Raw genomic sequence first — 15,541 nt, 5'->3', positions numbered from 1 at the left:
TTTAAAGCACTGGTCATAACACTACTGCCAGCAACGCAACCACTTTTCTCTGCCTCTTCATTCTTTGTCTCTCTTTTGTTTCTCAAACCATCCCATTGTTTCAAGATTGACAAATCCATGTCTTGCTCGCCAACTACCAGATTATGCAAAATAGAACAGAGCTATCCGTTGTGCTAACTCCTGCTGTCCCAATTAAATATTCACACTTCCCTTTCAAGTAACATACTTCCCGCTAATCAGCACCACCTTAGTTGCCCCTGCTACAATAAAAATGTTCTAAGTAAAGTGATATATATAGTGACCTTCAGGACAGATCCTTGCTCATGACTGTATGGATTACTTGTTTTAAACAGCTCCCTGCTCTTAATTGGAGGGCTGTTTGCCCTACTCTTCTGTTATTCCTGCCACATAAGTATTGTTTTTCTTCTTGTTGGCTTTTGATTGATTGGTTTATAGCCTTACGTCATCTTTTTTTCTTTCACTTCTCATTTAGAGGTCCAAAGAAGTACGCATTCTGCTCCTTGCTCTCAGCTCATCGAGAATGCTGTGCACCTTCTCTTGCTCCCCAACACCTCCCCGCTCTAGCTTCCACCACAACATGTTTCACTCCTTCCTTTTCCTCTGTTTATTTTTTTTACTTCTTCCCTGTTGCACATGTGAACAATCACATTTAATTTCTTTTAAGGTGTCTGCCACAGTATATCATGCAAAATCATGTGACGCAACACAGTGACCTTCTTGAAAAGATGATAGCATTATATTCTATACTTTCAAGATGGCCACCGTGATATGTCTCAGAATGTGATGGCCATCTTGGACATATATCAAATAGACTTTCAAGCTGGCCGGCCTCTATTACTGATTTGCCAGTGCTCACACATTTTAAAAGGGTCCTGCATTGGCAAAGCCATTATTGACAATCACAAAACATTGACAAAGCAAGACCAATTGTCTTTACCAAAGCTTGTTCAACTGGCAAACTAACTGTCATTACCTAATAACAACCCATTCCAGCAGACTGATTTTCCTGCCAGACAGAGGACTTCTTTTGAGGTTACAAGGAAGTTCAAGGCCTTGTCCTACTACATCTGTAACACACGTCACCCTTAACTGATTGTACATGTCTATTGTGTGGGAGCACAAAACTCATGAAGGAGAATCTGAATTTCACTTTCTACAGTACACCTAGGCACGCTGCAGCAGCAAGGTTGTAGCCCCCACTGGGATGCAATTCAGCACCACAATAATGGATGTGCATCATTAAGGTGCTGAACTGAAGTACAAATGGCAGCTCAATACATCCGATATAAAATACAGCGCCTTCATATGTCCAGAAAATGTACTGTCAGGAATTACTTTTATGAGCTACTGCTTACATTAAAGTTGCCTTTCTTCATTTGTTGGACACTGAAGCCTAGCTGGGCAAAATGGAAAAAAATGATTAATGATTAATGCTGCTAAACATTACAGAGGTCCACCAAATCCTGCCACTCCTGTTTGTGCTGGGAGTAGCCGAGACTGTGAGGGAACAGTTGCTCTCTGCTCTGATGACATTTTGATTTTTCAGTGATCCTTGCATTGCTTTTTGTACTTGCTGATGAACTACCAACTGATTACTGTTCGCATTTTCTTATGTGCAAAAATCGAGTGCTCACCCGACGTACAGCTCTGATTGTCCTCAGCATATAGTTATGTCACCCTTTATGATGTTTATACCAATAAAGAGATTTCAAACGAAACAAAAAGGTGATTTTTTTTTTAAGGATACTATTGCCGCTATAGACTTACATGAATGACATACTTTATGTTTATTTACTTTATTTAGTTGAATGGTACTAAATTAAGCAGCCGCGCAGTTGCGATGGAAATGAGATCTCTGTTCGTATGGACATAGGAGAGAAGAATAACACCTGCACTCTGCATGGAGGCATTTTTGACTGGCAGATTCAAAAGCAGAAGAGATGCAGGAAACATAACCCGAAGCTCCATTGAATAAATATGAGACAGACTTCCCAAAGCCTCCATGAATATTGAGAAGCTGCGGATTCCAACAGCTACCATGTTACCAAGCGCCTCAACTGTGCACTGATACCTCATGGAAAATACTGACCAGAACTTATCTAGCGCACCTAAAGTCTCGGGCAGTAAAGATTATTGTGTCAGAAATTATTGTGTTTTGGAGGGGGAAGGGGAGATATATTTAAAATAATGATCTTCCAAAGTTCCCCGAAGAAGCCATAATGGGAGGATGAGTGGCTTACTGTGTCTAGAAGCCCGCAGAATGTGTAGTTAGGGGTGGCGGTGATGATTCAGTTTGCACAATCTTAAAAGAGGTGCCATGCCAGTGACACGTGACATAATTTCAAACTTAGAGATACTTAATCCAGTTTAGCCTGGAACTGCTGTCTCACAACCGTCGGCTCCCTCATAACTGAATTCCTCTTCTCGGAAGGAGGAAATGGTTACAGGAATAACATTATTTTGTTACTTACGAAGATCTCAGCTCCCCAAGCTTCGAATATGGAATTGCGATCCACATAATATATATAGGTTGAAGTGTTTTTCATCATCTGATGCTCTTTCACCAAGCCTTTTGTAATTTTCATCGAATTATTTTTGCGTTCATCACTCACAATGCTCCTCACATGAAAAAACTGATTATGAGGAACATGTGTGTGGGTATTACCCTCAAAAACTCAAAATTTGCATTAGCCATCATACACATTGTAGCTGGCTACTTGTATTTCCTTGAAAGTAAAAACTTGGAATAAGAGGTGTTGGACAAACCACCCAAAGTGTTATCTGACAACGCTGTCAGGAGGTGAGCACATAAAGAGCGGGTAGTCATGCAACAGCTACTTGAGTCAGGGTCGGCCTGGGACCAGAGATAGGATGAGTACAAGACCAAAAAAAATTGCATATTTGGAAATTGCAAACTTTTTGTGCAAAGTTGCTTCTATAAAATGGGTAAAGGTGACGATGAGGGTGCACATAGCAGCCAAAGAATGTAAGAGTATCACCAAAGGGGATGTACAGTCAAAGGTCGGTGTGCGGGACATCGCTGAAGGGATGCAGCAAATGAGTGAGGGATAGAAGAGTAAATGAGGGTGCTGACATGGAGAAATATTCAAAATCATATATAGACGAATGTTATGTGTAATTAAAAAATATGACTAAATAAAACCATGACCGGAAAATATGGCGTATATGAGCAAACAATCCAATTATTTACCCATTAGTAAAAAAATAACTTAAAAAAAAAGAAATTTAAATAATGCTATGTGAAATAATCTATGAAGTGCTATTCCCCATACTGGCAAATGTAGCTGATGTTCCCAACAAGTCCCTTCCTATCTACCCAACAATAAAGTAACAGCATTTTCTCTGAAAGCCAATTGTGAATTCAGGTAAAACCTTCATTCACCAAGCGACACATTTTCCTCGCGATCCTTCTGTCTGTTCTGTGGGGAAACATTAAAAGGGAAATTGACTATTAAAGCAGGAAGTAGTTCAAAAAAGTCTGTTGACATTCAATTTGCTGGAACATACTGTAGGTTCGACATTTATCAAATAGCAATTTATCACGGTTCCCGCCATCCCCAAGGCCTGAAACATATAGCAAAACCAGAAGATGGAGGGCAAAATGAAACGTCTGCCTAAGGTCCGATTCTTAAAGCCCTGTTCGTACTGGAACTTAGGTGCTGCAAAAAAAATATGCAAGGGCACTGTTCCATTCCTGATTTCCAGACTCCCATATGCAGACTTTCTTTGTCGCAAATGGGATTTTCAAATATGTAAACTATAACATTATGATGGAATTTTTGGATTTGCAACTCGAGGCTTAGGCACATGTCTGTAGCTATTTCTGGGGCCCTATTACACACGTGCCCTTTGGGTGTGCCCAGGGCACTTTGGTATCACAGAAATGGCCGCAGTCTGTTGTGCAGAACCTTCTATCATATTGATAGCGCTGCCGCACAGGTAGCATCAGGGCTATTTCGAGAGGGCAATCCCTCATTTGCCTGGGGCAGTGTCCTCATGGAAATGGAGGACTCTTTTGTCTTTGTGCCACGGCATGTAATAGAAATGGGCAAAAAGGCAAAAGAATCATCAGGCAGTGTAAGAGGTGCACTGAGAGTGCACCACAAAAAGGTGGTGCACTGTCAGTGTGCCCCCTTAGAGCATCCTCTGAAGGGGACAAATGGGGGTCCCATGGACCCCACCACCACCAAATGCCCCTGCAAGCGGATGCAGTCACTCACTGCACCCGCCAGCAAGTGGATATCTGTCCTCTCTCTAAAGTGCAGGCTGGTGCCTCATGGACAGTGAACACAAGTAGCTAATGAAATGAGTCACTCCATAATTCACTGAATGCACTGCCCCCAGGCAGCCCTGAATTCAAGCCTGCCCTGAGGGTAGTGCTTTCATTATAATCTGGTGCGCTGTCCATGTTTGTGCCCGGCGAGCCTGTTCAAAGGTATGCTGTGGCGCAAACATGAAGAGTGTGTGGGCCCTTGATGGTTGAAGAAGTAGAGTTTGATGAACACCAATAAAGTAATAGGTTTACTGGTATAGATAACGATTTGAAAGTAGTTTTTCATCCTCGAAACACATGCAAATATACTCTTGAATGGGGAGAAGTTAGTGCTTTTCCATATTGGGAACATGAATGAACGCCCTCAAAAACTTGGAGAGTATGGGTGAAAATGTTTCTCCAAAACTAAATCATTTTCCTCAGGGAGATAAAAAATACAAGTGCAATTGCACTTTTGTGTCACATTTCTTTTTGTCGAACTTCACCAAGAGTAAGACTGGCCCATAGGACAATATGGCAATGCCAGAGGGCTGCTCATACAGGTCAGTGTGTGGAGCAGTTTACTGGCAGTTTGTGGACCTGTTTTATTGTCTGGAGGGCCGTTTTTGCTGTTCATTTCCCTGATATTACCTGATATTGCCACAAATATTGCTTGCATCAAGCAGAAATGCATGTAGTGTCCCATAACTTGTGCAAAAGCTATACCGCTTGTCTTGCTAATTTGCAAATGTAGGCCAAGTTTTTAGCTATTTGCCTCACTATTATTTTTAGTCAGGCCTGTTTTCTGTCCCAGTCCGACTCTGGTTACACCGGTCAAGATTAAGAATGCAGAAGTAGTTGCACAATTGAATACTTCTGGAAATATATGACTTATATTGCTTTTCAGAACTACTCTTAGAAATAAGTGAGGAGCTGAAGATGGAAAAATGTTCCAAGCAGAGAATATGCTACAATAACAATTTTGGTGGGTCGTGCTGAATGGAGAAAATACATATTTTTCTGACTCCATGAATCACATACTCTGTCTGTAGGAACTAAACAAACACATCTCTTTCATTCTACTCTCCTTTTACTCTAGTTATGTTTTTTTCTATGTTATTATTAATTTAATTTTACTGTCTTTGACGTGTTATAATGTTGCTGGAGTGCCCACTAAGGCCTCGATTTTGAGTCAGGTGGAACAGAATTCCAGTTTGGAATTTCTTTAGGTCTGACATGACTGGCCGAGTGTTTCTGTGCCTGGATTTTCTGGGCACAGTAATACCCAACCTGATCTTCCAAGTCCAAAAATCTGCGTGGTAAAATCACTTTTGGCTGAATTTGAGCCTAAAGCCTATCAGCAGCCCCCACCTGGCCCCCAGTCAAGGCACAGGTGGAGCATGTAATGCTCCCCCTGCCAATGACATATTCTCTGACTTATCAACACAGAAAGTTCATGGCACTCCTCCTGTCACCTGGAACTAAGTACACAGAACCGTAGCTCCAGGTGTGTCCCTCCCAACTCTGTAACTCCTGGAGATCTCAAAGAAATGAATGAGGTGAGCCACTCACTCAATGTGACATGCTGCATCATCGGCCACCTCATCCCACCCTGGTAAGATCATACTACCCGGGCGGACACAACCTCAGGTGGGGATATTCTGAGGGAGTTCTTAGAAATTATCTCCCGGACAAGGAACTCAGGTCAAGATGTCAATAAAAATACCCAAGGATAAACCACGGACAATGTCCTGTTTTATTTGGGCAGTATCCTTGATATAGTTAAAAACACTCCATCAGGGAGTGATGTCAGGTGTTATGATGGGTATTATGCCCACTGTATGCCTCTATATGTATTGCCTGCTGACATATTTCTGCCCACATAGATAAAAGTCTAAAAAGTTCTCGGGCATTCCTCAGGACTTAAGTCAACACCCTATATCAAAGCAATTAATCTAGATAGGTGACATATATGTGACCTTACGTATTCAGTTATTCTAATGGTAGGGAACCCCTATACAAAGATAGTAAAAACCGGAACAGAGAATTTACTCAATACAATATAATTGTCTCATCCAATTCTGGGTTACACTGTTTCACTCCTTGTTTCTTGGGCGAAACCATATAGCCCCATCAGTGACACTTGTGCTGGGGTGAAGCACACACATGCAACACATCAGTGACAACATGATATCTGTGTTTATACCACAATGACACGTGCACAACCACACTCAAGCTATTACTCCAGCTTATATTATATGAGGCAATTTACCCATATATTTTGGCCTATATGCCTCATGGTCTGTTCCAGGGAGGCGACTCCTACAGTCAAACTTTAAATGAAAAGACAACTGTCAGCTGAAAAGGATAGACTCGAAGGGATTGGTCTTAACCGTTATATGCAAGTTACACCCTTGACACATATATTGTATTGAATAAATTCTTCCTTCCTGTTTTTATTATATATATATAAGGGCGTACATTGGTATAATACCCATCATAATCCCTGACATCACTCCCTGATGGAGTGTTTTTAACTATATCAAGGATACCGCCCAAATAAAGGTTTATCCTTAGGTATTTTTATTAACATCTGGACCTGAGTTCTTTTTCCAGGAGGTCATTTCTAAGAACTCTCTCAGGATAGCCCCACCTGAGGTCGAGTCCGCCCTGGTAGTATGATATTACCAGGGTTAATGATTTTAGCACGGGGATAAATATGGCGCAAGGGCCATAGAGTTGTTTTCTGCACGGAAACGCCTACCTTGCATCTCATTGATGCAAGGTAGGATTCCACATCCAGAAAATGACGTTAACTCCATAACTTTGGTGCTAGACGTGTCTAACGCCAAAGTATAAATATGGAGTTAGGCTTGCGCTGAATTAGCGTAAACAAAATGACGCTAATTTGGCGCAAACCGAGTATAAACATGCCCCTTAGTTCCAGGCAACAGGAGGAGTGCCATGAACTTTCTGTGTTGGTAATATGTATTGAGGCTAGCATGGTATTCTGTTATGCCTCATCTTGCTTTTTGCCCTGGATGTGTAAAGATGTTCTCTGACTTTCCTCATTCCACTGCCCCCTCCCAATCTACCCAAGAGGTCCCATACACATTTACCACCTACTACAGCTTTGGTGGCATTTGATGAATCTGTACAAAACGTTTTTGCAATATTCGCAAATTCGTCACAACATAACATGAAGGGCCGTGCAGGTCATCATGAGGAATTCTCAAATATCACACCTGGTGTGAAAAAAAACTCTTCTTTGACATTTTATGTCCATACTGCGTCCAATAAACACCCCTATATCCCAACTAGGGGGTCTGTTACATCCAACCTGACCCCTTATACTACTTTTAATCATCTGTTCTTCAGCCTTGGGAACTGTCCCGCTAATATAAAATGGCGGCTGCAACTTTCAACTCAGGTTGTGGCCAACCACTCACTGCACTTCTGTTCATGCGCTCATTCACAAATCATCCCGATTTCATCATGATGTATTCACGTTTCTAGATATACGAATTTGGATTTCCTTTAATTTGTCGACAACTACTAATTGGATTTACACCAAATAACAAATCTACGGGCCAAAAGCAACCTTTCTGCCAAGTTTGGTGTAAATCCGTCCAGGGGTTCGGGCTGCAGGTGTGTCTACAGAATCTATGGGAATTAACATGGGAAACTCACTGTTTTTTAGCCCCCCCTTTCTACTTCGCCCCCACCTGATGGATCTCCCTGAAACTTTCCATCACAACAAGACCAAAGAAGACCATGTATTTGGAAAATTTTGTTAAGATTCATCAAACTGCATCAAAGATATAGTCAAGTCAAAAAACACTTTTCCTCTGGAAATTAGGTATTAACTATAACTACCTACTGGTGACTTTTTGTGTATTTATTTTTTTCACATATATTTTTACAATTGTATAGAGTCATGCTCCATTTTGTTATCTGGAATCCACATACCACGAAGTAGACTCCATTTATATTATGCCCATATGGGGGGGATACTATCATTGTACCTAGACACCTGCATGCATCTTGCAAGCTACATGAAATATGGTAACATAGGTGACCCCAATTAAGGTGAAATATATACACTGTAACATAACGTGTTGTATTAAACCATTGCCACAATCCACCAGGATGAACTCTGCCTCTGGTGACTATTGCATGCCTCTCACAATGTCTAATTGAATTTATATGCTGGGGAGGCTGAGCACGCGATACATGACATGTATGTTATATGAGTGGTAAATTGAAGCTCATCAGTTATGAAGTTTGATATGGGAACGATTATGTTTTCCATCCTGAAAGTGTCTAGATTGCTTTAGTTATATGCACAAGTCTATCCTTTGCATTATACTACAAAATGGCAGGGACATGAACAGCCTGGGAGTAGGTATTGTATTAACAAGTCCATTTTCAATGTTTATGAATGTATTGGTCTATAACACTATGGGAGATGCTTCGTTCCACAACCTGTGATAAAGGCTGTGTGCCGAAACGCGTCAATAAAGAATCACAGTTTTTGCAACACAGGATTATCTGGTAATATCCTTCGCCAGTTCTGCTGGATACTGTCTGGGTAGTTATAGTTAAAACCACATTTAAATTGCAATGGATTTTTGGTTTGCTAATAACCTAGGTGCCATCTGATGAATCTTCACTAAACTTTACGAAAAAAGTCCCATTCACCTCAGCTTCTTCCTAGAAAAGTTTCATGGTGATCTGTAAAGGAGGGGCTGATAAAAAGGGTGTCCCAAAATCAATTTTTCCTTTGAACAGCTATACCACAAACTGAACTGAATTATTCCAAATTTGGCAGAAAGATTGATCTTGATCCAGAAACCGTACTTTTTGTGATTTGATGTAATTCGTATTTTGAGAAACTAAGGATTAAAATGTATGTATATATCATGCTGCAGAGAAATCCGTGGACTTGACAGATCTAAAGATAACATTTGATTGGCTGTCACCACATTAACTAAGATATCACAGCAGCCATTTTAGGACCAGGGGACTCAGTCCTTGTCCTGTAAAAAGATTTTAAAAAACAGAGATACCTCGACCCCCTGGTCCTGCTCCCCCACCCCAGGCTGAAAACATTTTTTTAAACCATACTGAGGAGCCACTGTAGAATTTTACAAATATGGTGGTCTTTGTCCTGTTTGAAATAAGCACCCCTTAGGATGGGACAGGGCACTGGGGGTCGACACAGTTATCACATTTGGGGAGGGAATTTGTGGCCCTCATCTCTGAGCCTTTGGCAGGTCCAGGGACCTCAACCCGTCGGGCTAAATTTATATTTTGAAGAGAAGGGGCAGCATGGAGCTCCCTCCTCGAGCCATCCAGTATTCCCCATCACCTGGGCCGAAGTAAACTTTATGGGGATGAGGGCATGCAAGAGGTGGTTGGGTGCCCACAGGGGATTGGGCATAGGGCCTGGCTGGAGAGCCAAGCATTGTGGGGAGGTTTGGCGCCCAAGGTGCATGCCAACCTCATCATGCGTACAGCCTAAAGCTAAAAGAAAAGAGTTTAAAAATTGTGGGCCAAGTGCTGTGGGAGTTTGCATGAATGTTTGGGTTGGCCGTCTGTGAGCTGTTAGGCGCAAAGGCCCTGTGGCCAACCACACACTGGACATGGCTGAAGGCCATGCGTGTTGGGGGCTTGGGTGCCTGAGTGGAGTTTGCCTCAGGGTCAAGCCTGGCATTGTCCAAGCCCTGGCACCAGCCCCTTACCGCATGTGGCTAAAGGCGTGCAGGGCATGAGGTTTGCCACCCACAGAATGTTGGGTGCAGGGCTTGGCAGCAAGCCCTGCAGCCAAACTCACATTTCCCATGGCCAAAGGCCATGCCTAGTACATGTTGGCCATCTCGGGGGCGTTGGGCTCTGTGGCCATGGTCTGTCACCACTCACACTCCAAGAATGGCCATAGGCCATCAGCAGCAGTCAGTTGACCACCCATGGGTGGTTAGACTAGGCCCCACATTCAGACCTTATATTCAACCCTTACTAACCACTGACATGGTCAAACGGTATGCCCTGTGAAATGGGTGGGTAAATATGATTACAAATAAGTCTAGATTTCATGCTAAGTGCAGCAGCATAATCTCAAAGTCGCATAAATCTGCTGACCCCACCATTACCCACTCTTTTATCAACAATCTGTTCAAGCACAGGAAACAAAACGTTGTAGTTCTAGGCAGTGCACATTGTTAGGCTGCACTGAGAAGAAAACTGCTTTTTCAAGCTAATTATCTTGTTTTGTGGAGGCAAACCATTTGACTGTGAGAATACCGTACATGTGGCCCTGAGTTTCCTGGAGAGCAGATCTAACAATCATCTACTGGATAGTGTGGCTCTAGGCTAGCTGTTATTAACTAGCAAAGCATGCTTTCAGAGCCTAAATTAATTTTTACTTGACTTTCAAGTCCCACTAAATTTGGCACCTTATGAAACTGCTTTGTTCTCTCATATGGCCTGGCAGCTCTTAAATACTTTTAATGAACTTCACAGCGAAACTTTCACTTTGTTTATTTAATCTCTGTCTTTTTGGTCCCATTCACTTGCAGGTAGTACGGCCATATCAGACCATGTCTAACCCTATGAGCAAACTGACTGTTCTCAACAGCATGCATTCCCATTTTATCCTGGCTGACAATGGAACTACTGGAAAATACGGGGCGGAAGTCAAACTTCGGAGGCAACTGGAAAAGCATATTTCCCTTCAGAAAATCAACACAAGTAAGAATATATGTATGCATTATTTGTTCAATGCTAATTTGACATCAGCCTACAAACCCGCTATTACAATTAAGGTGATTTGAGACGGTCACATATATTCCAAAGTGATCCCTGTGGGTGTCACACCTCTGTCAATATCTTTGCCACTTTCTATTCGCCACTGGAAATGATTCTGTCGCAAACATCAGTCCTGTGCTTATATTATTTAGCTTGGTGGATTGTTTCCAATCTCAGGCATTGTTCTGAAATATTGAAGAGTGTGTTTTTGCATCATCAAGTGCTACAAATTGCTTTCAGTTGGCTTATCCTGATATGCTGTGTGTTAGACCTGATATCCTTGGCTTATTCTCTCAAACATTTTGGCTTCACGCCTCCTATTTTACTGAAATTGGTTTTGTTGCCATCAGGACTGTGCAATTTATCACTGTTAACCAGTGCTAAAGTTTGTGTGTTTTTTTAAACTTGGTAAAATTGACAAGCACCTAATTTGCACAAATAATTTACTTGTGAGACCGTAGTGCATGATATTACCTGTACCTAGGGCATATAAATGAATTGCTGCTAGTGGGCGTGCAGCACTCATTGTGACACCACTGAAGTAGCCTTTTAAAACATCTCATGCCTGCTACTGCAGCCTGCAGAGCAATTTTAAACTGCCATTTCAACCTGGCAAAATAAGCCTTTCACAAGGCCTAACCCTCCCTTTTTTAATACATTTACGTGACCCCTAAATTAGGCCTTAAAGGCTCATAGGACAGGTTGCATTTCATTTCAAAAGTAGGACATGTGTGCTTATGGTTTATAGGTCCTGCCGTTGAAAATCCCCCAAAGCCATCTGCATACCTTCTTGCCAAATATTTTCTATCTTGGTTAATAGGCCTGCAGAATTAGTTTTCGCTAGTGAACTCATTAATAGATAGAGGATCATAGTGAGGTCCCTCACATGCTAGAAAATATCAATTCCAAATACTTTCAATGATTCCACAAGCAAAGGAAAAATGCATCTCTTCTTGCCATGTCCACTCTCAACAAGTTCTTTGTGACTAAGCACTTTGAGCGGATTTATGGGCCTTTCCTGTTCACAGCTGAATCTGCTTCTCTTGAACTTCAGCACACCATCAGTCATTTGGGGCTTTCATTTTGAAGTTCACTGTAGACAATATCGTATGATTTTTGGCGGTAGGTTCCACATCCTATTTAAACAAGTCATAACAGACCTACCCCATTGTTTTCACAGCACTGAAATCCCAGGCAATGATGTTCTGTCCATAAATCATTTCTTTGAGCTGTCACGACTTAAAAGGCGCTAATGTCAACAAAAGGAATTTCATTTTTTTTCTGGCATATGAGTCCTAGAAGTATTATTGTACTTACATTTACATAAATCCAATTACAAAAGAAACTGGTTTTGTACTAATTTGCATATCATCTTTTCAAGACCGGAAATGTAACCAAGATATTTTCAGTCTTTGAAAATCTCATATTGAGTCCACAGCTCTCACTTACAATGCAGAAAATGAACTTTTCATCTCACAGTTACATTGAGGAGTTCACTCTTCACACTTTTTGATTTCTTTAAGATTTTCAACAGCTTTGTGACATGCCAACACTTTATAAATCTCCTTAACACATAATAAAATGTAATGTTGCTTCCTTTGTTGGATAAAGTATGGTTAACACTGTTTTGTCCCTAACACCACTTGTATTTGGAACTACTTTACAAGTCTATTTCTATGTAGCTCCTACTTTCACAAAGATGCCTGGCAGTACTAGAGGCAGTACAGCGCTGTACTAATCTCTGTTAGCAGAATATAGCATAAGGGTCCCAGTCACATTTTAAATCTTCAATCAATCAATCAATCAATCAAAGCATGGCTAATCACCCATAGGGTCTCAAGGTGCTGAATGTAGGTGTGCTGCTCATCCAAAAAGCCAGGTCTTTAGGTCCTTCCTGAACTGCTCCAGTGATGCGGTCTGCCTGAGCTTGAGGGGAAGTGTGTTCCATGTCTGGGCTGCTAAGTAGAAGAAGGATCTTCCTTCTGCTGTACTTTTCCGAATCTTGGAGATGGCTGCAAGGGCAAGCTGGGAGGAACGGAGACGTCTTTTGGGTATGTAGAAGATGAGGCGGTGGTTGAGATATGCGGGTCCTATGTTGTGCAGTGCCTTCAAGGTGTGGATCAGGAATTTGTATGTGATGCGCTTGTTGACTGGGAGCCAGTGTAGGTCTCTGAGGTGGGAGGAGTTTCGGCTGTGTCAGTGATGTCCAAGATGAGTCTGGCTGCTGCATTCTGGACTCTTTGTAGTCTTGATTGAAGTTTTTCGGTAATGCCACCATACAGTGCATTGCCGTAGTCCAGTTTGCTGGTGATGAGTGCGTGGGTGACTGTCTTCCTCGTGTCAGGGGGAATCCTTTTGAAAATCTTCCGCAGGAGACGGAGGGTGTAGAAGCTTGATGAGAAGACGGTGTTAACTTGCCGGGTCTTTGATAGAGAGGAGTCCAGGATGATGCCTAGGTTGCGTGCATGGTCAGTGGGGGCGGGGGCATTACCCAGAGTGGCGGGCCACTAGGAGTTGTTCCAGGCAGAAAGAATGGAACCGATCATGAGGATCTCTGTCTGAGTTGAGCTTGAGGCAGCTGGCCTCCATATAGGTGGCTACTGCTCTCATCCCGTTGTGGAAATTCCTCTTGGCTTGTGCAGAGTCCTCAGACAGGGAGAGGATCAGTTGGGTGTCGTCAGCATAGGAGAGTATGTTTAGCTAGTGTTGTTTGGTGATCTTAGAGAGCGGGCCATGTAGATGTTGAAAAGCGTTGGGCTGAGTGAGGATCCTTGGGACACTCCGCAGCAAGTGTCTTTAGGTTCAGATGTGAACAGTGGTAGTCTGACCCTCTTTGTTCTTCCGGTGAGGAAGGACCTGATCCAGTTCAGGGCTTTGTCTTAGATGCCAGCGTCATGCAGTCTGTCGCAGAGGGTGGAGTGGGAGACGGTGTCAAATGCAGCATAGTGGTCGAGAAGGATGAGTGTGGCAGTGCCTCCGTGGTCCAGTATGATGCGTATGTTGTCATGGCTGCTAAGAGTGCGGTTTCTTTGCGTGTCTTTAGTGGGGACATTCCTTGATTGACTAGCGATTGGCACAAATATATTGCAGCAAAGCAGCTTACTTCTGAATCTCTTTATTATAGAATATATAGGCTGCACTCAACCCACCAATGCAGCTGGAGGTCCTCATAGTGACATGCATGTCTTACGCTTTTCCTCCATGGTGCTTCTGGACCGGCTCACCTGCAGGTTTGGGGCATTCTGCTTTTTTACAATAGTGAGGGAATCAGGTTAACCAAAGCACACATCTTGCAGTGGTCCAGGCTAAACCTAATGAACCCCCCACCGCTAGCTCTGGGATCATCCTCAATCCCTGTCTCATCATGGATGGACCAAAGCACCTGCCTCGTTGAAGGTATCCTTTCACACTAGCTCTCTCCGCTGCATTCTCATTTTAGACACACCTGCAAATCTAATTTTCAGTGATAGCCTCTCGATGCAGGCCACCTTCCCTGTACTGAAGTAATATGTCAGTTATTCCCCTCAACTATGCTTTGTACAGCATCTCCTCCTAAGTCTCCAGTCAGAAACATAAATGTCATTCATAATCACCCTTTAAAGTCTGATATAGACACTAGCTACCTAGCCACAGCAACCATCTGTTCATTCTCACTGTAAGGTGTTGACTAGTTTGTTTATAATTTTTCATTCTATCATTTCAGGAGCAGTGTTCTAAGCACCAATGCATAGTATCTGGTGTGTCAAATAATCAGAAAGTTCCAAGAGTTTAGTTGGCATGTAAATATAAATTTGAGTTAAGGCAGCTTTACTGTATCAATAATTTCTTCTGAAAATGTCAGGAAAGTAAACGGAGCCAGGAGATGCCAACGTTTCCTTTCAGTTTTTAAATATCCTATGGAAGTACTCAAAGCATAATTGTTATGGATCCTATTTTTCGTTCAATTAAATTATGCAACACATTTTTTTTTCCAGGGAATGACTTAAAAGGAAGGAAGGGAGGAAGGAAAAGAAGGAAGGTAGCAAGGAGTGAAGGCAGGAATTAAGGAAGGAAGAAATGAAGGATAGCTAGCTAGCTAGATAGAAAGATAGATAGATAGATAGATAGATAGATAGATAGATAGATAGATAGATAGTCTCCATCCATTTTTATTCACTATCATGCATCCTAAAAGATTAATGGCCAACTTTAGATCTTGGCTGACGGATTGCTCACAAACGTGATGGTTATTCCGTCCACTGTATTACATTTTCATAAGATATAATTGAATCGTAATCCAGCAGATGGGATATCCATCACGTTTGTGACAGAGTAACCCCATCCGCCAAGATCTAAATCAGATCTTAAATCTGAAGGAAGAGGAGAGCCACATAAGTGTTCAATTGGACGGGAGAGAAAGGGAGAATCTTAACTCAAAAATGGCAGAAAACAATGTCTATT

The 15,541-nt window shown here is 42.2% G+C and overlaps 1 protein-coding gene across 2 annotated transcripts in view; it reads left to right on the top strand.

The window, feature by feature from the left end:
- The window catches only part of TRPM3 (transient receptor potential cation channel subfamily M member 3), a 1,350,903-nt gene that overhangs the window by 636,901 nt on the left and 698,461 nt on the right, over positions 1-15,541 (top strand). For both annotated transcript variants that reach the window (XM_069228883.1, XM_069228872.1), the window contains exon 6: positions 10,873-11,044. In XM_069228883.1, the coding sequence (XP_069084984.1) occupies positions 10,873-11,044 (172 nt within the window). The remainder of the gene's footprint in view (positions 1-10,872; positions 11,045-15,541) is intronic.

This window comes from Pleurodeles waltl, chromosome 1_1 (genome assembly GCF_031143425.1).
Source record: "Pleurodeles waltl isolate 20211129_DDA chromosome 1_1, aPleWal1.hap1.20221129, whole genome shotgun sequence".
Taxonomy (NCBI): Eukaryota; Metazoa; Chordata; class Amphibia; order Caudata; family Salamandridae; genus Pleurodeles; species Pleurodeles waltl.
The sequence above is the reverse complement of the archived record's forward strand: the minus strand, read 5'-3'. Positions and strand labels throughout refer to the sequence as shown.